At 37.2% G+C, this 24,933-nt stretch overlaps 1 protein-coding gene and 1 long non-coding RNA gene across 5 annotated transcripts in view; one reads left to right on the forward strand and one right to left on the reverse strand.

Annotated features, from left to right (window-relative positions):
• Positions 1–24,933, forward strand: part of LOC123319423 (pyrokinin-1 receptor-like) — a 58,587-nt gene that overhangs the window by 20,904 nt on the left and 12,750 nt on the right. For 2 of the 4 annotated variants that reach the window (XM_044906388.1, XM_044906391.1), the window contains exon 2: positions 13,159–14,199. In XM_044906388.1, the coding sequence (XP_044762323.1) occupies positions 13,215–14,199 (985 nt within the window). In that variant the 5' untranslated portion in view covers positions 13,159–13,214. Of the gene's footprint in view, positions 1–12,157; positions 12,189–12,297; positions 12,579–13,158; positions 14,200–24,933 lie in introns of those variants that run through there. The other 2 variants (XM_044906390.1, XM_044906389.1) reach the window with 2 other exon arrangements.
• LOC123319425 lies at positions 6,150–10,646 on the reverse strand. Its single transcript, XR_006538479.1, has 3 exons — positions 10,515–10,646; positions 9,180–9,181; positions 6,150–6,310 (listed from the first exon to the last, which is right to left on the reverse strand). It is a non-coding gene; the product is annotated as an uncharacterized LOC123319425 (long non-coding RNA).

Consider the following 24,933-nt stretch of genomic DNA (forward strand, 5'->3'; position numbering starts at 1 on the left):
CTTAAAATTTTGATTCGTATTGATGTTTTGTGTTGTAATAAATTTGTTATCGGTATTTACAGAGAGACACCGAAGAAGAATAAAACTATTATTCAAAAGCTGGGCAAAAACAAAGAAGTGTAGTACATTCTTTCTCCAAAAACAAGCCTTTATATCGCATTGAAAACGAAACTTTTATACACTGTTGTATAAAAATAAATCAGACTATATCTACAGGATGGGGCATAAGTCTGGAATAAAATTAATATTTCTTCAATATTAATCAACCACTCAAAATGAAGACACTGAAACACTGAAATGAGTAGTTTCTCAACCAATAACTTAACATCAAGATGCTGAAAAACATGTCATTTCTGATTGCATTTATTTTTGGGAAATAAAATTGAATATTTTTTTCCATCCCTTAGCCGCAACCCTATCCAACTTATCTTTAGAAACTTAATCGACAAAAAATATATCAATATTTAATTTTAGAAAAACAGAGATTATGGTGGGATTCCGCGTTTTCATTTTCAGTTATTGGTTGAAAAAATAGATATTAATTTTATTTCAGGATATTCCCCTGTATATCCTGGGTCTGGCCGACCCACACCTTATGGGCACGAGCCGTCACTGGTGGGTGATATCTTGTGTTCGAAAAAGATTCATCAAATAAAAGAAAAACTATATTCCGATATTCATTTCATTCGATAATGGTGTGGTTCTCCAACAGCCTGTTTCTTTCAAACCGAGCTGATTCGGAAAAATGGTAATGGAAAAAATTGTTTGTTTTTTGACCTCAAGAATCTACTCTTGAAAATTTTTTATGAGTCAAAGACTCACCCTTTATAAACAGGGTGTTTTAAAAGGTGAGGCTTTTAATTGACAGAAGGTAGAAGTTATCGAAATAAGTAATTTCATCATGTCTGCATAAAATATTCAAGATAGCTGATTTACAACCTTTAGAATTTCAACAAAATTCCATGAAATTTCAAGTATGGGACTGTGCGCAGAACATAAACATATGGCTGGACAATGAATGGTTCAGTACATCCGAGTCTATCTAATTAGTTGCATCATATCAGGCTACTTGAAAAAATATGCCAATAACCTAATCTCCCCTAACCTAACCGAACCGAACATAACCTAACCGAACCTAACCTAAACGAAACCATATGGTTGAGTCATCACGAGATAAGTTTTTTTATTTGCGATAATTCAGATAACAAATGATCTAGGGTCATATTAGGATATATTTCAATAATCATTTTGATAATTTGCATACCTCTAGGGGATTTTGGGTGGAACGCTTTATTTTGACCAGCTCTACCTTCTGTTGAAACAAAGCCTCTCCTTGTATATTCAGAAATGGACGAAATGGAACATTTAACATGAAATTTCAGCGCTGAATGTTATAAACTTCTGAGCCGAAGGTTGTTGAAGCTAAATTTCCCCTACATTAGTTGCAAGGCCATTACAATTTTCGCTAAACTCTTGCTTGTCTCCTAATACCGTTACAGAACTCAATGGGAATTATTGGGTTGGCAGCATGGCAGCTATCTGAGAGAAATATTCGAGCTCTAATGGCGTTAAACTCATGATCCTTTGAAGGAGCCATCCGATATGTGAGGGGGTGCTACTGACATCGAATCTATTTCCCAGTTAATCCTGGGGGAATAGGCGTTGAAATGATCCTAGAGTCACCATTGGAGTTATCTGTTCAACGCTTTGGAATGATTCGATCACGATCAATCATGAACATTTCTCATATGTTTATCGGATATTGCCTTTCTACGAGTATTGGAGATTATGTGATGAACATAAATGACGTGTTTACACAAATTGATTGAAGGGATTCCAAATCTAGTTATTTGCATGGAGGGGACAAGAGATCAGTTTTTCAATATATGTGAAGAAGATTAAACTATTGACACATACCAGGATGTATTGATATCTGGTTAGCCTAGACCAGTTCCATGCAAAAATAAATGATGCGTTACCATAGCAACGAGCAATAACTCATTAGAAGTGTCAGTGTGAAGTTTGAGGTCAAAAAAGTAAACCAGAGTTACACAATAAATTAAAAGAAAAAGGTATCCACCGAAATTGTAAAAATCGAAAAATTGGAGTATCGAGCCATCATCGAGTGCCTGTATTTAAAAGGTTTAAGAGGTGAGCAGATTCACGATGATATGCTTAATACCCTTCGTGATCAATGTCTTTCGTATGCGACCGTGGAAAATTGGACTGCAAGCTTCAAAAGAGGTAAATTTTCCATTGAAGATGATGACCGATAGGGAAGGCCAGTTTCTGTGTCAGTCCCCGATAATATCGATGCAGTGCATGACATGATTTTATCACACCGTCGAGTTGGGCTAAAATGGATATTTGAAGCACTGAATATTCCATACGAACGCGTTCATCATATAGTTCAAGTCAATTTGGACATGAGAAAAATTGCTGCAAAATGGATACCCAAATGTTTGAATGTTGACCAAAAGCGTGCAAGGGTAGAAGCATCGCGTTCGATCTGCGCTCGATTTGAAAACGATGTAGACTTCTTAAACCGAATTGTTACTATGGATGAGACTTGGGTACATTTCTAAGATCTAGAAACAAAACAACAATCGATGGAATGGCGACACTGTGTTTCTCCAAGACCTAAGAAGTTTCGTGTTCAAAAATCTGCTGGAAAAGTTCCTGCTTCAGTTTTTTGGGATTGCCATGGAGTAATCATGATTGATTTTTTGGTAGAAGGGTAGAACAATAACAAGAGATTACTATTCGACATTATAGACCACTCTAGGGGTAAAAATTAAGGAGAAAAGACGCGGAAACCTATCCAAAGGTGTTTTGTTTTTGCAGGACTACGCCCATGCACACAAATCTCAAGTTGCCATGCAAAAAATTCGTGATTTAGAGTTTGAATTACTAGAACACTCCCCTTATTCCCAGATTTGGCTCCATCCGACTATCATCTCTTTCCTCAACTGAAAAAAAGTTTAAAAAGTCGTACATTTTCTTCCAACGATGAGGTAATAAAAGCTGTGAAGGTCTGGTTTGCAGAGCAAGAAGAAACATTTTTTTAAAAGGTCTAGAGACGTTGCAGGTTCGCTGTAATAAATGTATCCAATTAAAAGGAGAATATGTTGAGTGATAAAATATTTTGACATTGAAATTTTTTTTGGTTCTATAGTAGGCTAAGAATTTTTCAATATATCCTCGTCGTTATCAAAGCTACCTTGAAACAAACTTTAACAATAAATACCATCAGTATCAACTCCACATTGTGGCCACAGTTTATCAGCCAATTTACAGTAAGGAAAATGGGCCTGACCCAAACATTAATTAAGCATAATATTCCTCGCATAATGAGGTAATAACCTCCAAACTGCGCCGCATTCCCCACAGGTACAACAAATTAACCCCCCAGTGAGTACATAGATGCCAAAACAATCCTTTACTGCAATCCTATTAAAGCAGATGCCATCGCAAGATCTTGGATAGTTAACCCTTGCTATCTGCTACGATACTGGAGCTCGTAAAATCACTCGCTCACCTTGGAAGTTCATACTGTGCTTGTTTCAACATTTCGGCGGTTTGTGTTGCTTTAGGATGAGGAAAAAGGAGATTTGTGAGTTGTTTAGAGAATGTCACGTGTTTTCAGGAAAAATTATATCACTGCATGGAAGTGAATGGTTTTATTTCAAAGCTGGAAAAACTAGGTGTTAAATTTTCGTTGGACCACACTGTATAATTACCTATCAGAAAATTGCGAGGGTCCCTCCAGTTTTTGTTAGATCAGTTTCTCACTGGAGCGAGAAATTCTTCCATGAATACCATTCCAGTCGTGAAATCAACAATTTATGGGAATCCCAATACGTGTCCAGGCATAAACTAGAGATCCAACATTCCACCAATATATGGCGATATTATTCTTATGCCGTCCATCCCTTCTATACTTCAACAACGACAGGCAACCTTGCTCCCACATTTGAGGCAATAAAGCTGCCAAAGAAACGATTTCCCCTCCGAGGAAATAAAAATTTCCGTTCTGGCTATGGTTTCTACTGGTGATATGTGTTGATGGGCTTCAGATGGGGATTAAATCCATGATTTATGCTTCAAGTCATAAAAATATAAGTAAGGTGAATCCACTGTGCGAAATACGTATGAATAAATCGTTTTTAATGATTAGGAGTTGTATTTTTCTATGCTCTGGATGTGGCAGGTTTTCGGTGTTTGCACAAAACAATTTGGTCTTGAACAATATGAAGATAAAGAGGCTGCAAGCTTTGAAAAGGTTCCTTGGGTTACAAACACCTTGAATGTCTCTAGACCTTTCGAAAAAAAATGTTTCTTCTTGCTCTGCAAACCAGACCTCCACAGCTTTTATTACCTCCTCGTTGGAAGAAAATTTAGAAACTTTTGAACTTTTTTTCAGTTGAGGAAAGAGATTATAGTCGGATGGAGCTAAATCTGGTGAATAAGGGGGGTGTTCTAGTATTCCAAATCCTAAATCACGAATTTTTTGCATGGCAACATGAGATTTGTGTGCAGGGACGTTGTCCGGCAAGAACAAATCACCTTTGGATAGCTTTCCGCGTCTTTTCTCTTCAATTTTTTCCCGTAGAGTAGTCAGTAATGTCGAATAGTAATATCCCGTTATTGTTCTACCCTTATCTGAAAAATCAATCATGAGTACTCCATGGCAATCCCAGAAAACTGAAGCAAAACCTTCTCCAGCAGTTTTTTGGACACGACACTTCTAAGGTCTTGGAGAATCAGTGTCGTCATTCCATCGATTGTTGCTTTGTTTCTGGATCGTATAAATGTACCCAAGTCTCATCCATAGTAACAATTCGGTTTAAGAAGTTTCACATCGTTTTCAAATCGAGCACAGATCGAACGCGATGTTTCTACCCTTGCACGCTTTTGGTCAACATTCAAACATTTTCTTTCTTTCAATTTATTACGTAACTCTGGTTTACTTTTTGACCTCAAGCTTCACACTGACAATCCTAATGAGTTACTGTTCGTTGCTATGGTAACGCAATATTTCCTTCATGCATGGAACTGGTGTAGGCTAACTAGATATCAATACATCCTCGTAATATCTGGTGGGTCCTCCTGTAGCTCTTAGGCGTTGTGTCAATGATGTTACCCATGAAAGTTCGTGGAATGTTCTGCCAAATGTCCACCAAAATATTGGCTGGCTTTGTAATGTCTACGCTGGGTCAGAGTAGCAGTGTTACTATTGTGACATTGCAGACCAAACATCTTCAATACAATTTTGGTCCGAAAGGTAGTGGGCCAATCCATTTCTTAAACGCATGCATTTCTATATGCTGTCGTTGACTGGCCCAGTGTGGAAGAGAATTATTTTCATTTAGCGTAAGATATAGATATGTTACCTCTCTAATAGGACCATGAGGACCATATTTCGTGTTGTGTGTATGTAATATGCAACTATACATAACTTTTCTCTCTAATATTCACTTCAATTTTGAGCAGTGTGATCTGCTAACCCAAAAAAAAGGTAAGGGTATACTCACAAGGAAATGTGGTTTCATTTCCTCGGACGAATCAAATGATTCTTTTCTGTTCAATCAGAAATACTCGAAAATTTTTTTCACGTCTTCGCGAAATTGTTTACCTTCCCACGGTCCACAAATAAACTCGGAATGAATTCAAAGGAAGCCTCTGTCCTCTCCAACAATCCTAACATTGCCAAGCGAACGTTTTCTGGTCGCAACAAAGAAGGCTACGTGAATGAGTCGCACATATACGGATTCCGAACAACCTCACCCCAATGAATCAATCCCCACTGATTCAATCTTGGGGATGGTTTATAAACTCCTCGTTTCGGCAACATAATAACGATACGCGCTCTGGGAATACGATGAATGAAAGTATCGGAAATCTAACCACTCGACTTCGGCTTAGGGCCGATGCACACTCAACGAATTCTGCTGAGATCAACCTTATGGAAGAATCTGAACGTGAGAAGCAAGGAAAACAAAAAATTCAATATCTATATATACCTCGAAGGAAATTATGTAGGATATATTTCATTTTGCCTCAAATTCAATCAACAGTTCTGCCTTTTTCATGGACTTCTGAAAATTGACAAGTTCTAATATTACAGTGTGGCCTTACCTTAATCTGGGCAAAAAATCTGCACGTGTCTTAAAAATAACCGTTTTATTGGAATTTTCAAGTGCTTCAGCAATTATCCCGAGTTTATATGATCAAGGTCCTTGGAGATATTTGGTTGTTGAAAATTCTTCACGTCACAACATATCCATTCTTCCAATTGTATTAAAATTGCCTGAGAAACAAGAAAAAACTTTGTAATCATAAATCGATAAAAGTATCTTGATATCGTGAATATGTACCAACATAAGTATGTATACAGGGTGAGTCCCATAAAAATACCAGAGTTTCAACTTAAAAATGAATACTAGAAGAGTTGCTCTTGTAGAATATGTATCACACTCAGATCTACAATGATTTTTCTGTGAGATACGCGTGTCGAAAATTGACCTACGAAAAATTCCCAAAAAGATAGGGTTTGTTAAAAAATCGTCAAAACCAAATGGTTGCACTGAGGTCATTGAAATTTCGAAGTTTTTCACTAGAGGAACTGTTCTTTTATTGTATGTCTACAATGATTTTTTTATGAGGTACATGTGTCGAAGATTGACCTTTGAAAAATCCCAAGGAGGTAGGGTCTGTTAAAAAATCGTCAAGACCAAAAGGTTGTACTGAAGTTGATGAAATTTTCAGAGGATATTCTTGAACAGTTGGTCTAACTAAAAAAAAATCGAGTGTTTCCTGCAAAGCCTAGTTTTTTTGTAGTGCAGTGGCAAACTTGGTATTCTCAAAATCTCCAAAAAGATGATAAAATCCATTGCAATTCCTGAACCTCTGAAAATTTGTTTCAAATTGTTCGATGTTCTCAATCTACGATCTGAGACAATGCGAAAAAGTGTTTGAATCATTCAAATCGACTAAGGGGTTAGAATTCTATGAAAATTAGTCTCAAACTCTGAAATTTGGAGATCATGGTGAGTCATGTAATTAAGTTTTTAGTTGTATCACATTGCTGTCATAATGCTGCGTGTAACAGCTTAAGAACAACTCCATTTTCATCTTAGAACCGTCGATATGTTTCCAGTAAAGGCTAGTCATCGCATGATTAAACCGGTAATACAAATATGCATGTGTATCCTCACGCTCTGCAGTTTCATTTGGGAAAACACCTCCATAGACAAATATGACTGCCGAAAATTGGGTCAAGGATATATTTTCATCGACAAGTCGTCTCCAGCGAAAGATAAGTGTATAGCTCTCCTAGAAAAACTTCATGCATGCTCGCAAGAAGCGTGCCAATTCCAGAAGTAATCACGGAACCTCTACGAAGGACTAGTTGAGGAAGGATTTGCTTCGATTGAAAATTATGGTGATAGGGTATTTCGCGTAGTGAGCTCACACGGTGTGTCCTAGGCAAGCTAGCGTGTTCTTGGGAGCATTAGGGATCACGAGGAGAATTGTTCGAGGTTTAAATTTCCTGTGTTTTTGCGTGATCGGAATGAAGTATCAATTTTTGATTATTCTTCCGCTTTTGGTGGATTGAAACTGTTCCGACAGGATTTTACGATGTTTACGTTTGAAATTGCAATTTGTGGTCTGGTTTTAAGGGTTTAGGATGAGCAGCGTACATAGGGCTGGGAAATTCAGCACGTTGTTGGTTGTACGAGGATATATTGAAAAAATCTTAGCCCACTAATTTCAATGCCACATATTCTCCTCTTAATTGGATACATTTATTACAGCGAACCTGCAACGTCTCTAGACCTTTAAAAAATTTTTTTTCTTCTTGCTGTGCAAACCAGACCTCCACAGCTTTAGTAATCTCCTCCGTTGGAAGAAAGTTTACGACTTTTTAAACTTTTTTTCAGTTGGGGAAAGAGATGATAGTCGGATGGAGCCAAATCTGGTGAATAAGGGGGATGTTCTAGTAATTCAGACCCTAAATCACGAATTTTTTGCATGGCAACATGAGATTTATGTGCAGGGGCGTTGTCCTGCAAAAACAAAACACCCCTTCCCTTCAATTTTTTCCCGTAGAGTGGTCAGTAATGTCGAATAGTAATCTCCGGTTATTGTTCTTCCCTTATTCAAAAAATCAATCATGCTTACTCCATGGTATTCCCAAAAAACTGAAGCAAGAACTTTTCCAGCAGATTTTTGGACACGAATCTTTTTAGGTCTTGGAAAATTTGAGTGTCGCCATTCCATTGATATGTTGCTCTGTTTCTAGATCGTAGAAATGTACCCAAGTCTCATCCATAGTAACAATTCGGTTTAAAAAGTCCACATCGTTTTCAAATCGAGCACAGATCGAACGCGATGCTTCTACTCTTGCACGATTTTCATCAACATTCAAACATTTGGGGATCCATTTTGCAGCTATTTTTCTCATGTCCAAATTGACGTGAACTATATGATGAACGCGATCGTATGAAATATTCAGTGCTTCAGATATCCGTTTTAGCCCAACTCGATGGTCTGATAAATCATGTCATGAAATGCATCGATATTTTCGGAGACTGACATAGAAACTGGCCTTCCCGATCGGTCATCATCTTCAATGGAAAATTTACCTATTTTGAAACATGCAGTCCAATTTTTCACGGTCGCATATGAAGGGTATTAAGCATATCCTGATGAAGAAATAAATTGATTTCGAAAGATCGAGTAAAGAGAGAAAAACCACAGTAAATGTATCTTAGTGCTGCTTCCTAATAAACTGATTAATCTTAGTAAATATGCTTACCTCTCAACCCTTTCAAATACATGTACTTGATGATGGCTCGATACTCCAATTTTTCGATTTTCACTATTTCGGTGGAAATCTTTTATTTAATTCATTGCGTAACTCGGGTTTATTTTCATTTGACCTCAAATAACACACTGACACTTCTAATGACTTATTGTTCGTTGCTATGGTAACGCAATATTTTTTCTATGCATGGAACTGGTCTTGGCTAACTATATCAATACATCCTCGTATGTTTGGCTGTTTTTCAGATCTCTGCCTCTAGGCAACTCGAAATGTATCTTACCCTTCTGTGTAATGATCCAAAAAGTGATTTTTTGTTCACTTTTCCCAACTTCGAATTCTGCTTTTGTACTTCTTGCTAATATAGTTCGATTATGTCATTGCGTCAAATGAACGAATGAAGAATGAAGAATACGTCATTTGAATGTTAAGCTTATTCCTTAGTTTTCAGAGACAACTGTGATTGAAACTCAAGTTTTCCACAAAATTATCGATTTTCCTGCACCAGTTTTCAAATATCTTTATATTTTTCACGATTTATAACCTGAGGAGTAGGAAATCCAGGGGTGGGTTCAACCAATATTAATCTCTTCATAAAATTCTATTGGTCATCTTTATATTTAGGAGAAGATTGTCATTGCTATCGTGAATCCGCTTCTTTCACTGCTCACTTCCAAAGGAGGAACTGATAAGTAGTCCTGTCACCTCCCAATATATTTCAGGATATCACATCACTCTAGAAAATTGGCTGCTGGACCTTCAATAGGTGAGGTAATATCGGCAAAATCGATTCCAGAAGAATTTCCGTTATCTGCAGGAAGAAAAACCTTCATTTCGGTTCATTCAGTTTGACAGGGTGGCCAATTTGTTTGTATTATTGCTACGAAAGTTAGGAACGTTTTCGAAATTAGCACATGATAGGTACATATGAGAAATACAACATGAATTAAGGGATTATTCATTGAATCCTTCCAGAGAAATACCTAATATGATGCTGAAATCTACTGACCTTCTCAAGGTCGCAATTTCTTCACTACAACAACCCAATTAATATTAATTGATAACTGTTCATTTAAACCCCTGTTTCAGTCACTTTTCACCGAAAGAGTGACGGATGATGATCTACCTTTAATAGGGTTATAATATCAACGGGAGTTTATTAATTGCTGAAATCTGGATTGGGGCCAGTGGGCTTAGAAACTCAAAGGTGACGCAAATAGGATATCTGGAAATGTCCGTAGCAATTAGGTGCAAGAATTAAATGGAAAACTAGACGATGAGGTCCAGCGCAGAACTGTGATATAAATCTCTGGACCACTCTGCTTCATACTGAGATATGATTTCAGTGGATTAGCCGACAAACTTTCTCATGGTGGAAAATAGCATATAAAAGTATGTTAAATCCTGAGAAACCAGATTCAGATTTTGCAATGAATGATACTGATTGATATATGCATTTCTCTTCGCAAAATTATGCCCCATTCAGTTCAAATAATCAACCCTTCACTGTATCCCTTGAACCTATAACTAATAATGAAAACTGCGTTCATTTAATGTAAGATTTCAGAACGTTGGCCATCCTGTTTTATATTCAACACGAAATTTCCATTGTCCTACGAATACTATCAAGGCAAAAGTGCAGTGGTCTGAACGACTTTTATGGGTCGAAATAACCGAGTATACTCACGATGTGCAGAAATAACAATAATCTAGGTTCAGAATGTTATTTCCTTTGTAACATTGGACATCTGAAGTTAGGTTAATGGCACTGCGGTAACCTGCAACTTTTAGGATATTTCTGCATGATGCTACTAGTGGATTTTTCACTCTATAATACTACGAGTTCTATGCTTTTTACAGCAACGATTGATAACGAACACCGACAGTCAAACATCGCATCTTGAATCGGCTCAGGGGTCAGCAATAATTATAACATTGAGCAGCTGGCTGCATTACAGAATTGCTAACCTTTTAATCCAATTAAGAACAAATTTCACGACTGATTCTTGCCCCTAGAAACGGCGGTGCGGAAATCTAAATTGAATTTCCACTGAACGGATTATATGAATTGAATTTTCCAACGAATTTTTCCGATTAAATTCGTATTTATGTTGCTTTGGGTGGTCTGGAGAGCAAACACAAGAAAACGTTGGAAGGTTGGAAGAATTAAAAAATGTTGCTGCTCTCGTGAATTGAATTTTTCACAGGGAAATTCCAACAATTCACGTTTTTATTCTGAATTACTCAAATTTTTGTTTTTTGTGGTTCGAAGTCGTTAGTAACCAACAATTTCTTTATTCCATTCGACTGAATATAATATTGTAAAACATCTAAACACTCATAGGTGTTTGAAGAACTCACTGGTAGGGTAGGGAAAATCATGTGATTTATGCTACTCAATAAAAGGCCAATAATGTAAAGCCTTCGTCAATTTTTTTGAATAAGTATCTGTCAAATAATTTCCTATCTGAAGGATACCTTATTTCGGTGCTTTCAGATGAAATTATTTGACGAATAACAATTCTATGAAATCACGGTATACTACTTTTCACTGATTAATGTAAAATAAGACACTGCATTGTAAAAATTGTCAAAATTCCAACTAGAAAGCAAATATTTCGTGAAAATACCACAAATAATAACCATACATCAATAATCTAAAAAATTCAACAAATAATGACGTACCGACATTCGATTTATGACAAATAAACTTTTATTATCAATTTTCAATTACAGATTTATTCGATGAATACCACCATCTGAAAGTGAAAAGACTGCATTTTTATTTATCCTAAAGCCCAGTATACGTGCGAATAAATAAATTTATTCGATAGATGAAAGTCTTATTCTTAAGATGTCTTTTCACTTTCAGATAGTGTTATTCATCGAATAACACTGTCATTGAAACTTAATAATAAGAGTTTATTTGTCATAGATCGAATGTCGGTACGTCATTATTGGTTGAATTTTTTTAGATTTTTGATGTATGGTTATTCTTTGTGTGATTTTCACGAAATATTTGCTTTCTAGTTGGAATTATGACAATGCGGTGTCTTATTTTACATCAATCAGTGAAAAGTTGTATACCGTGCTTTCATAGAATTGTAATTCGTCAAATAATTTCATCTGAAAGCACCGAAATAAGGTATGCTTCAGATAGGCAATCACAGATAAACTCTATAGGCAATTATTCGACAGATACTTATTCACATTGAATAAAATTTATTCGAAGGTGAAAGTACCGGGCCTAAGCATCAAACTCATGATAGTTATTTATCAACCAAGGACGAAAAACTGTCTATTATGACGAAAATAATTGATTATGAAAACTGAAACAGTCATATTGGTCCTTCTATAATGGGTGAGCAATTTATTGTTGACGTAATTTTTGTTCATTGTTTTCAACAAGAAATTAAAGTTTCAAAACTGTTGATGCCATAAATAAAAGTAGAAGAAGATATCCTGCATTGCGTCCAAGTGAAAAGACCCCTCAAATGATATCAAATCCCTGTTCGTTTCACCATTTCCTCTGCATCCACACAACATTGGAATAAAATTTCAGTTCTCAGTATAGAACAGTTGGAGGAATTCTTTCAAGGAAATTCTCATTCCAAAGGGGTTAGAGGAGGGGAGGGGGGGATACGGTGATTTCATTGGCCCTGTTCGGTTTTCAACAGAACCGACCTTGATCTGAACGACAGCCTGGAATTTATTTTTATTTTTCACATGAGGAATCGAATTCTATTATGGAGTAAGTATTGAATATTCAACGCTGCTTTTTATGGGGAAACGATATTTTTTTCGTGTAGCTTGGGTTCTTTCAATGCGCGCACATTATTGTGTCGCTTTTTACGTTTTGATACGCAGTCGGAATAGAAACTCGTTGAATCAGGATCAGGAATGATTTTATTGAAAATGAGAGATCTCCAGAATAGTAAATGTAAGAACTGATATTGAGAATCAGAGCGAGAATATTTTCACCCCCTCCCTGAAATTTCTTTAGTTTCAAGGACATGCAGAAAGCAAATATGTATACTAAGCGACATAGAAAACATACAAGAGTATAAGGAAAACACCAGTAAAAGCCCTTTCTCCCCGTGAGTGTTGTGGATTGTATAGGGGATTAAACAGTTCACACAATAAGCTGACATATTTTCTATTGAAGGGCATCTCGCACTATAAAAATTGATCCTTTCGTCGAAGAAAAAGAATGTCCAGGGAGTCTTCCCCAAGTCGCCAACTCAGTATGTTCAAAATGCATTCACAGTATGACTATTCAACAATACCACTTCCAATTTCATACTGGCTCCTAATTCCACCATTTCTTTCAGATTGAGACACAGAAGAAGAACCCCTACTTCATGGATTTCCCACCTTGAACATCGCTATGCGTGAGAATATCCAGCTAAACACCACCTTCTCTAAGGAAGACTTGAACTCCATATACCTCCCCAGAAACTACAGCGACATCTACTTCTTCTCCAACAACTCCCTCACCTATGTCAACTATTCCAACCACCCCATCCCTTCTACAAACTGGGGACCTAAGAGGGACCCTCTGGAGATCGTCATCCCCATCACAGTCATCTACGTCCTCACCTTCTTCAGCGGTTTGATCGGCAACATAAGTACCTGTATAGTTATAGCGAAGAACAAATCGATGCACACCGCTACAAATTATTACCTATTCAGTCTGGCCATATCGGACTTGCTCCTGTTGATCTCTGGACTACCACCTGAAATCTATTACGTTTGGTCCAAGTACCCCTACATTTTCGGCGAAGCTTTCTGCATTCTCCAGGGTTTCGCTGCTGAAACATCGGCGAACGCCACTGTTCTCACCATCACAGCGTTCACGGTGGAGAGATACGTCGCCATCTGCCATCCCTTCCTATCGCACACCCTCTCCAAGTTGAGCAGAGCCGTGAAATTCATCGTGGCCATCTGGGCTGTCGCGCTGTGTCTGGCTGTACCGCCGGCCATGGGTTTCGGCGTTGTCTGCGAGCAGATCAACGGTACGATCGTGGACGAACATTGCGTCTGTATGGTGAAGCGTCAGGTCATCCCGCACGCTTTTGAGATCTCCACCTGTGTGTTCTTCGTGGCCCCCATGTCCCTCATCACCGTGCTCTACATCCTGATCGGCCTACAGCTGCACAAGTCCACCGTTGGTCCTTCGAGAGGGAATAGCGTCAAGATGAAGTACAAGGTGTATAAGCCGGTTGCTACTTATGGAAACGCGCAGGCGCAGGCTGTGGTTGTGGTGAACGAACCAGGAAACGAAAAACAGGTGGTTAAAAATCAGGAGGAGGATGGTAGAAAGAACTTCGCGAAGAATGCCCAGGCTGCTAAACACGTTGTTAAAATGTTAGGTGAGTCAGATTTCTGAGTGTTCTTGAAGCTTTTCAAAGTTGTGTTAGCCAGTTTCTGGAGAAAAATTGTTGCAGACTGCTAGCAGCTGATTAGTTCAGAGATTTTGATATTGAAACATTTATTGTACATTGTTTCTTTTCATCTACTGTTGAAATATACACTGCGCAAAAAAATTAACGCACATTATGGAAATCTCCAATTTATTCTACAACTGAAGGTGTTCTCAATGATAATTATTTTTATCAGAATTATGCATGCATGTTATCCACTTTCAACGGTTTTCTTCAATACAGATGTTTTTTCCCAGCAGGAATAAAAAAAGATGATATTATCAGATTTTGAATGTATTGGTTCCATTCTAAAATCAGTTGTTCTCGATCAATTCTAGTGATCAATAGTTTTTCTTTCGTTTGTTTTTCTACACTCGATCGCTATACAACGCGAAACACGCAATTTGACCCAAGAGGAATGTGCCCAAGCGGTAGTTTTGCGTGAAGAAGGGTGGACATACACAAGAATTGCAGAAAGATTTGGAGTTTCCCATACAAGTGTGTCCAGAATGTTGCAGCGATTCAGGGAGACAGGTATGAATGTCCGAAGACCAGGACAGGGTAGACCACGGGTAACAACTGCCATTCAAGAACGTTACTTGAGAGTTTCTTCGTTGAGACAACGGTTTGCAACCGCTCGCCTCCTTCAAATTCAGCTTGGGCAAACTCATGAGGTGCAAATTAGCACTCAGACAATAAGTAATCGCCTCAGAGAATATGATTTAAGGCCTCGTGTCGCGGCAAGAGGCCCAGCTCTTACCCCAGCCCATCGAAGGGCACGTTTGGATTTTGCGAGAGAGCATATCCATTGGGAAGAGGCCGATTGGGAAAGAATTATCTTCACAGATGAGTCTAGATTCTGCCTCTACCATTGTGATCGACGTTCCCTTGTATACAGACGTCCACATGAAAGATATGCTCAGTGCAATTTCCTGAATACTACTGGTTTCGGGGGAGGATCGATTATGGTATGGGGTGGAATATCTTTGACTACTCGCACAGACCTAGTGGTCGTTGATAATGGAGCTATGAATGCTGATAAGTATATAAGGAACATTCTTGAAGAGCATGTAGTGCCATTTGCCCCATACATTGGTGAAAATTTCATTTTTATGGACGATAATGCCAGACCCCATCGTGCGCGCATCGTTCAGGAGTACCTTGAAGAGGTTGAAGTCTCTCGAATGGAATGGCCAGCAAGAAGTCCAGATCTCAATCCGATTGAGCAGGTTTGGGACAACCTCAATAGAAGGCTGAGAAGTTCAGAAAATCATCCAGCTACTCTTAATGACTTAGGAATCCAACTCGGAGAAATCTGGGAAGGATTAGATCAGAACATTTTAAGATCACTCATTTTAAGTATGAACCGTCGTTGCCGAGCTGTAATTAACGCAAGGGGTGGAAATACCAAGTATTAAATCACTTATCAGCATTTCAGTATTTTGAAAATTGTTCATTTCTCTTTTTTCACATAAGATTCGGTGAAATCCTGAATTTTTCTTCCCGAGAGAACATAAAAAATAAGTTATAAAGTCAATGTAGAGTTAACTTCCATTAAAATTGAGATTTTCAGAATGTGCGTTAATTTTTTTGCGCAGTGTATTTACAAGTCAAAGACTCAGCCTGTATATGCAGGGTGGATGATCTCTATAGAGATAGATCACTCTGATATGGGGCAGAATGCAAAAATAAAGCTAATGATAACTGATAGCATCGCTCAATTGAACTAAAATGTTCAGATCAAGATATTTCAAAGTCGTGAAACCTTGAGTGAACCCTTGTCGTGACAATATATGTGATATATGTAGGTTAGTGTCTCAGACTATTCTGATGTCACATAAAGATATCAACCGAAATATCCTTCCTCTACCGGCAAGTCCTTCATCACGCAGATACTGCATACAGCAATCAAACGAACATAACCTACATCAAGTGGCGTTTCTACCGTACCTAACAAGCCATAAAAGGCAGCACACAGCGCTGGATCCCTACTCTGAGCCTACTCTTCTCAAACCCGAATTATTTTCCACTTTGGAGTACCTATGACACGAGGAGCTGGTAGAATCTCGTTACATGAAATTAATTAAATGTGCGTCTATTTGCTCCAAACGTTTCAGAGGAGCCCAGCGTGGGGGAAAATTGCTGGGCCCCAAAAATACCCGATTCGGAAGAATTATTCAAGAAGGAATTCAAACAATGCTCCCGGATTATTCTGTTTATACTGGGTCTGGGTGTTGAGGAATTCTGGAAGCTTCGAATTGCTTATTACGGTTAATTATCAAGAGGTATCTATTGGACTGAGCAATTCGAGAAGTGGAGGCAGTCTCCAGCAAGAACGACAGCAATTCGTTGTCCCTTGGGAGAGTTGTATGAATTTAATTCAGCAGTTGTTCATTTAGATTCAGTTCCTCCGGCCTATAAAGGAATATTTTTAATCGAGATATCTTAATTTCCAAGAATTCGCATTGTTCGCATTTCAAGGATATTCTTCAAGCATTTAATTACCTACTTGACGAATTTTGTTAGAATAGGAATGGAGATATTTCAATCCACATTTCACAAGAATGGTACAATTTGTTTGTTTTAGAACACTATTGGGATAGGAGGCTTCTGGAAGTCGCTATAATTGATCGTCGGTATACATAGTAGCCGACTGAAAGCCAAATAGCGGTACTGCAGGTCGGCAGAAACGAATTATACAGGATGAGTCAGAGACAACTGGGTCTCTGGGATGAGTCTTTTACTCGTACAAAAATTTCGATAGTAGATAGATAGATAGTTTCGAAGATTCTAGAAAACCAAACAGTTGATGATTCTATAGAGAATTGCACTCCAGAGAGCTCTTCCAAGTCAACTCGAAAATGAAAAGTGGAAAAACAAAAAAAATTATTTTCTCCTAAACAGGGCCAGATATTTGAAATTTTGGTATGAAAATATAGGTTTTCGAACACGCTGAATCTATTACGAGTATTTTCGAAAGCCTATCTTCCTTCGTTTAGATTTTCATCTTGGAAATGGCATTTTTCAAAAATTTGCAAATTTCAATCTGCGATATCTCCTGTTATATTCGTCTGATCAAATTGGGATTTCCGGTTATATAATCAGCGTTGCCTAGGCTTCCACCCTAGCACAAAAACTCGATTTCGAAAATCTCGATTTTTTGGGTCAAAAATGAGCAAGGGGTTAGACCCCCCTAAAATGACCTAGTTGCTACTCTCCCTGAAAATCAGGATGTTCTATTAATGTCTTAGGATATGGAGTGCATAGAATTTGTTTTGAAGATTCTAGAAAACCAAACAGTTGATGATTCAATAGAGAATTGCACACCAGAGAGCTCTTCGAAGTCAACTCGAAAATGAAAAGTGGAAAAACAAAAAAAATTATTTTCTCCTAAACAGGGCCAGATATTTGAAATTTTGGTATGACAATATAGGTTTTCGAACACGCTGAATCTATTACGAGTATTTTCGAAAGCCTATCCTCCTTCGTTTAGATTTTCATCTTGGAAATGGCATTTTTCAAAAATTTGCAAATTTTAATCTGCGATATCTCCTGTTATATTCGTCTGATCAAATTGGGATTTCCAGTTATACAATCAGCGTTGCCTAGGCTTCCACCCTAGCACAAAAACTCGATTTCGAAAATCTCGATTTTTTGGGTCAAACATGAGCAAGGGGTTAGACCCCCCTAAAATGACCTATTTGCTACTCTCCCTGAAAATCAGGATGTTCTATTACTGTCTTAGGATATGGAGTGCATAGAATTTGTTTTGAAGATTCTAGAAAACCAAACAGTTGATGATTCAATAGAGAATTGCACTCCAGAGAGCTCTTCGAAGTCAACTAGAAAATGAAAAATGGAAAAACAAAAAAAATTATTTTCTCCTAAACAGGGCCAGATATTTGAAATTTTGGTATGAAAATATAGGTTTTCGAACACGCTGAATCTATTACGAGTATTTTCGAAAGCCTATCTTCCTTCGTTTAGATTTTCATCTTGGAAATGGCATTTTTCAAAAATTTGCAAATTTTCAAATTTTAATCTGCGATATCTCCTGTTATATTCGTCTGATCAAATTGGGATTTCCAGTTATACAATCAGCGTTGCCTAGGCTCCCACCCTAGCACAAAAACTCGATTTCGAAAATCTCGATTTTTTGGGTCAAAAATGAGCAAGGGGTTAGACCCCCCTAAAATGACCTATTTGCTACTCTCCCTGAAAATCAGGATGTTCTATTACCGTCTTAGGATATGGAGTGCATAGAATTTGTTTTGAAGATTCTAGAAAACCAAACAGTTGATGATTCTATAGAGAATTGCACTCCAGAGAGCTCTTCGAAGTCAACTCGAAAATGAAAAGTTGAAAAACAAAAAAAATTATTTTCTCCTAAACAGGGCCAGATATTTGAAATTTTGGTATGACAATATAGGTTTTCGAACACGCTGAATCTATTACGAGTATTTTCGAAAGCCTATCCTCCTTCGTTTAGATTTTCATCTTGGAAATGGCATTTTTCAAAAATTTGCAAATTTTAATCTGCGATATCTCCTGTTATATTCGTCTGATCAAATTGGGATTTCCAGTTATACAATCAGCGTTGCCTAGGCTTCCACCCTAGCACAAAAACTCGATTTCGAAAATCTCGATTTTTTGGGTCAAAAATGAGCAAGGGGTTAGACCCCCCTAAAATGACCTATTTGCTACTCTCCCTGAAAATCAGGATGTTCTATTACTGTCTTAGGATATGGAGTGCATAGAATTTGTTTTGAAGATTCTAGAAAACCAAACAGTTGATGATTCTATAGAGAATTGCACTCCAGAGAGCTCTTCGAAGTCAACTCGAAAATGAAAAGTGGAAAAACAAAAAAAATTATTTTCTCCTAAACAGGGCCAGATATTTGAAATTTTGGTATGAAAATATAGGTTTTCGAACACGCTGAATCTATTACGAGTATTTTCGAAAGCCTATCTTCCTTCGTTTAGATTTTCATCTTGGAAATGGCATTTTTCAAAAATTTGCAAATTTCAATCTGCGATATCTCCTGTTATATTCGTCTGATCAAATTGGGATTTCCGGTTATATAATCAGCGTTGCCTAGGCTTCCACCCTAGCACAAAAACTCGATTTCGAAAATCTCGATTTTTTGGGTCAAAAATGAGCAAGGGGTTAGACCCCCCTAAAATGACCTAGTTGCTACTCTCCCTGAAAATCAGGATGTTCTATTAATGTCTTAGGATATGGAGTGCATAGAATTTGTTTTGAAGATTCTAGAAAACTAAACAGTTGATGATTCAATAGAGAATTGCACACCAGAGAGCTCTTCGAAGTCAACTCGAAAATGAAAAGTGGAAAAACAAAAAAAATTATTTTCTCCTAAACAGGGCCAGATATTTGAAATTTTAGTATGAAAATATAGGTTTTCGAACACGCTGAATCTATTACGAGTATTTTCGAAAGCCTATCTTCCTTCGTTTAGATTTTCATCTTGGAAATGGCATTTTTCAAAAATTTGCAAATTTCAATCTGCGATATCTCCTGTTATATTCGTCTGATCAAATTGGGATTTCCGGTTATATAATCAGCGTTGCCTAGGCTTCCACCCTAGCACAAAAACTCGATTTCGAAAATCTCGATTTTTTGGGTCAAAAATGAGCAAGGGGTTAGACCCCCCTAAAATGACATATTTGGTACTCTCCCTGAAAATCAGGATGTTCTATTACTGTTTTAGGATATGGAGTGCAAATAATTTGTTTTGAAGATTCTAGAAAACCAAAAAGTTGATGATTCAATAGAGAATTGCACTCCAGAGAGCTCTTCGAAGTCAACTCGAAAATGAAAAGTGGAAAAACAAAAAAAATTATTTTCTCCTAAACAGGGCCAGATATTTGAAATTTTGGTATGAAAATATAGGTTTTCGAACACGCTGAATCTATTACGAGTATTTTCGAAAGCCTATCTTCCTTCGTTTAGATTTTCATCTTGGAAATGGCATTTTTCAAAAATTTGCAAATTTCAATCTGCGATATCTCCTCTTATATTCGTCTGATCAAATTGGGATTTCCGGTTATATAATCAGCGTTGCCTAGGCTTCCACCCTAGCACAAAAACTCGATTTCGAAAATCTCGATTTTTTGGGTCAAAAATGAGCAAGGGGTTAGACCCCCCTAAAATGACCTAGTTGCTACTCTCCCTGAAAATCAGGATGTTCTATTAATGTCTTAGGATATGGAGTGCATAGAATTTGTTTTGAAGATTCTAGAAAACTAAACAGTTGATGATTCAATAGAGAATTGCACACCAGAGAGCTCTTCGAAGTCAACTCGAAAATGAAAAGTGGAAAAACAAAAAAAATTATTTTCTCCTAAACAGGGCCAGATATTTGAAATTTTAGTATGAAAATATAGGTTTTCGAACACGCTGAATCTATTACGAGTATTTTCGAAAGCCTATCTTCCTTCGTTTAGATTTTCATCTTGGAAATGGCATTTTTCGAAAATTTGCAAATTTCAATCTGCGATATCTCCTGTTATATTCGTCTGATCAAATTGGGATTTCCAGTTATACAATCAGCGTTGCCTAGGCTTCCACCCTAGCACAAAAACTCGATTTCGAAAATCTCGATTTTTTGGGTCAAAAATGAGCAAGGGGTTAGACCCCCCTAAAATGACCTATTTGCTACTCTCCCTGAAAATCAGGATGTTCTATTACTGTCTTAGGATATGGAGTGCATAGAATTTGTTTTGAAGATTCTAGAAAACCAAACAGTTGATGATTCAATAGAGAATTGCACTCCAGAGAGCTCTTCGAAGTCAACTAGAAAATGAAAAGTGGAAAAACAAAAAAAATTATTTTCTCCTAAACAGGGCCAGATATTTGAAATTTTAGTATGAAAATATAGGTTTTCGAACACGCTGAATCTATTACGAGTATTTTCGAAAGCCTATCTTCCTTCGTTTAGATTTTCATCTTGGAAATGGCATTTTTCAAAAATTTGCAAATTTCAATCTCCGATATCTCCTGTTATATTCGTCTGATCAAATTGGGATTTGCGGTTATACAATCAGCGTTGCCTAGGCTCCCACCTTAGCACAAAAACTCGATTTCGAAAATCTCGATTTTTTGGGTCAAAAATGAGCAAGGGGTTAGACCCCCCTAAAATGACCTATTTGCTACTCTCCCTGAAAATCAGGATGTTCTATTACTGTCTTAGGATATGGAGTGCAAAGAATTTGTTTTGAAGATTCTAGAAAACCAAACAGTTGATGATTCAATAGAGAATTGCACTCCAGAGAGCTCTTCGAAGTCAACTCGAAAATGAAAAGTGGAAAAACAAAAAAAATTATTTTCTCCCAAACAGGGCCAGAAATTTGAAATTTTGGTATGAAAATTTAAGTTTTCGAACACGCTGAATCTATTACGAGTATTTTCGAGAGCCTATCTTCCTTCGTTTAGATTTTCATCTTGGAAATGGCATTTTTCAAAAATTTGCAAATTTCAATCTGCGATGTCTCCTGTTATATTCGTCTGATCAAATTGAGATTTCCGGTTATACAATCAGCGTTGCCTAGGCTTCCACCCTAGCACAAAAACTCGATATCGAATATCTCGATTTTTTGGGTCAAAAATGAGCAAGGGGTTAGACCCCCCTAAAATGACCTATTTGGTACTCTCCCTGAAAATCAGGATGTTCTATTACTGTTTTAGGATATGGAGTGCAAAGAATTTGTTTTGAAGATTCTAGAAAACCAAAAAGTTGATGATTCAATAGAGAATTGCACTCCAGAGAGCTCTTCGAAGTCAACTCGAAAATGAAAAGTGGAAAAACAAAAAAAATTATTTTCTCCCAAACAGGGCCAGAAATTTGAAATTTTGGTATGAAAATATAGGTTTTCGAACACGCTGAATCTATTACGAGTATTTTCGAAAGCCTATCTTTCTTCGTTCAGATTTTCATCTTGGAAATGGCATTTTTCAAAAATTTGAAAATTTCAATCTGCGATATCTCCTGTTATATTCGTCTGATCAAATTGGGATTTCCGGTTATACAATCAGCGTTGCCTAGGCTTCCACCCTAGCACAAAAACTCGATTTCGAAAATCTCGATTTTTTGGGTCAAAAATGAGCAAGGGGTTAGACCCCCCTAAAATGACCTATTTGGTACTCTCCCTGAAAATCAGGATGTTCTATTACTGTTTTAGGATATAGAGTGCGAAGAATTTGTTTTGAAGATTCTAGAAAACCAAACAGTTGATGATTCAATAGAGAATTGCACTCCAGAGAGCTCTTCGAAGTCAACTCGAAAATGAAAAGTGGAAAAACAAAAAAAATTATTTTCTCCTAAGCAGGGCCAGATATTTGAAATTTTGGTATGAAAATATAGGTTTTCGAACACGCTGAATCTATTACGAGTATTTTCGAAAGCCTGTCTTCCTTCGTTTAGATTTTCATCTCGGAAATGGCATTTTTCAAAAATTTGCAAATTTCAATCTGCGATATCTCCTGTTATATTCGTCTGATCAAATTGGGATTTGCGGTTATACAATCAGCGTTGCCTAGGCTTCCACCCTAGCACAAAAACTCTATTTCGAAAATCTCGATTTTTTGGGTCAAAAATGAGCAAGGGGTTAGACCCCCCTAAAATGACCTATTTGGTACTCTCCCTGAAAATCAGGATGTTCTATTACTGTCTTAGGATATGGAGTGTATGAAATTTGTTTTGAAGTTTCTAGAAAACCAAACAGTTGATGATTCAATAGAGAATTGCACTCCAGAGAGCTTTTCGAAGTCAACTCGAAAATGAAAAGTGGAAAAACAAAAAAAATTATTTTCTCCTAAACAGGGCCAGATATTTGAAATTTTGGTATGAAAATATAGGTTTTCGAACACGCTGAATCTATTGCGCGTATTTTCGAAAGCCTATCTTTCTTCGTTTAGATTTTCATTATGGAAATGGCACTTTTCAAAAATTTGCAAATTTCAATCAGCGATATCTCCTGTTATATTCGTCTGATCAAATTGGGATTTCCGGTTATACAATCAGCGTTGCCTAGGCTTCCACCCTAGCACAAAAACTCGATTTCGAAAATCTCGATTTTTTGGGTCAAAAATGAGCAAGGGGTTAGACCCCCCTAAAATGACCTATTCGCTACTCTCCCTGAAAATCAGGATGTTCTATTACTGTCTTAGGATATGGAGTGCATAGAGTTTGTTTTGAAGATTCTAGAAAACCAAACAGTTGATGATTCAATAGAGAATTGCACTGCAGAGAGCTCTTCGAACTCAACTCGAAAATGAAAAGTGGAAAAACAAAAAAAAACTATTTTCTTCTGAACAGGGCCAGATATTCGAAATTTTGGTATGAAAATATAGGTTTTCGAACACGCTGAATCTATTGCGCGTATTTTCGAGAGCCTATCTTTCTTCGTTTATATTTTCATCTTGGAAATGGCATTTTTCAAAAATTTGCAAATTTCAATCTGCGATATCTCTTGTTATATTCGTCTGATCAAATTGGGATTTCCGGTTATACAATCAGCGTTGCCTAGGCTTCCACCCTAGCACAAAAACTCGATTTCGAAAATCTCGATTTTTTGGGTCAAAAATGAGCAAGGGGTTAGACCCCCCTAAAATGACCTATTTGGTACTCTCCCTGAAAATTAGGATGTTCCATTACTATCCTAGGATATGGAGTGCATAGAATTTGTTTTGAAGATTCTATAAAACCAAACAGTTGATGATTCAATAGAGAATTGCACTGCAGAGAGCTCTTCGAAGTCAACTCGAAAATGAAAAGTGGAAAAACAAAAAAAACTATTTTCTCCTGAACAGGGCCAGATATTCGAAATTTTGGTATGAAAGTATAGGTTTTCGAACACGCTGAATCTATTGCGCGTATTTTCGAAAGCCTATCTTTCTTCGTTTAGATTTTCATCTTGGAAATGGCATTTTTCAAAAATTTGCAAATTTCAATCTGCGATATCTCTTGTTAGATTCGTCTGATCAAATTGGGATTTCCGGTTATACAATCAGCGTTGCCTAGGCTTCCACCCTAGCACAAAAACTCGATTTCGAAAATCTCGATTTTTAGGGTCAAAAATGAGCAAGGGGTTAGACCCCCCTAAAATGACCTATTTGCTACTCTCCCTGAAAATCAGGATGTTCTATTACTGTCTTAGGATATGAAGTCATAGAGTTTGTTTTGAAGATTCTAGAAAACCAAACAGTTGATGATTCTATAGAGAATTGCACTCCAGAGAGCTCTGTGAAGTCATCTCGAAAATGAAAAGTGGAAAAACAAAAAAAATTATTTTCTCCTAAACTGGGCCAGATATTTGGAATTTTGGTATGAAAAAATAGGTTTTAGAACACGCTGAATCTATTGCGAACAATTTCGAAAGCCTATCTCCCTTCGTTTACATTTTCATCTCGGAAATGGCATTTTTCAGAAAGGGCAAATTTCACTTGACATTTCGTCAAGATCGAACGGTCATGCCGAGATAGATGAAATTCTCAGACTTATTACTGGGAGAGTTGCTCTTTCAGAATATGTATCAAATTTAGATCTGCGATAATTTTCCTGGAAGAAAAAACGACTTCGATAGGTCCAATATTATTCTATGTGATAGATGCCTCTATACTGCCACAGCAGTAAAAGTAAATTAATTCTTGCCAATAAGAGTGTA

This window comes from Coccinella septempunctata, chromosome 8, assembly GCF_907165205.1.
Source record: "Coccinella septempunctata chromosome 8, icCocSept1.1, whole genome shotgun sequence".
In the NCBI taxonomy this organism is placed as follows: domain Eukaryota; kingdom Metazoa; phylum Arthropoda; class Insecta; order Coleoptera; family Coccinellidae; genus Coccinella; species Coccinella septempunctata.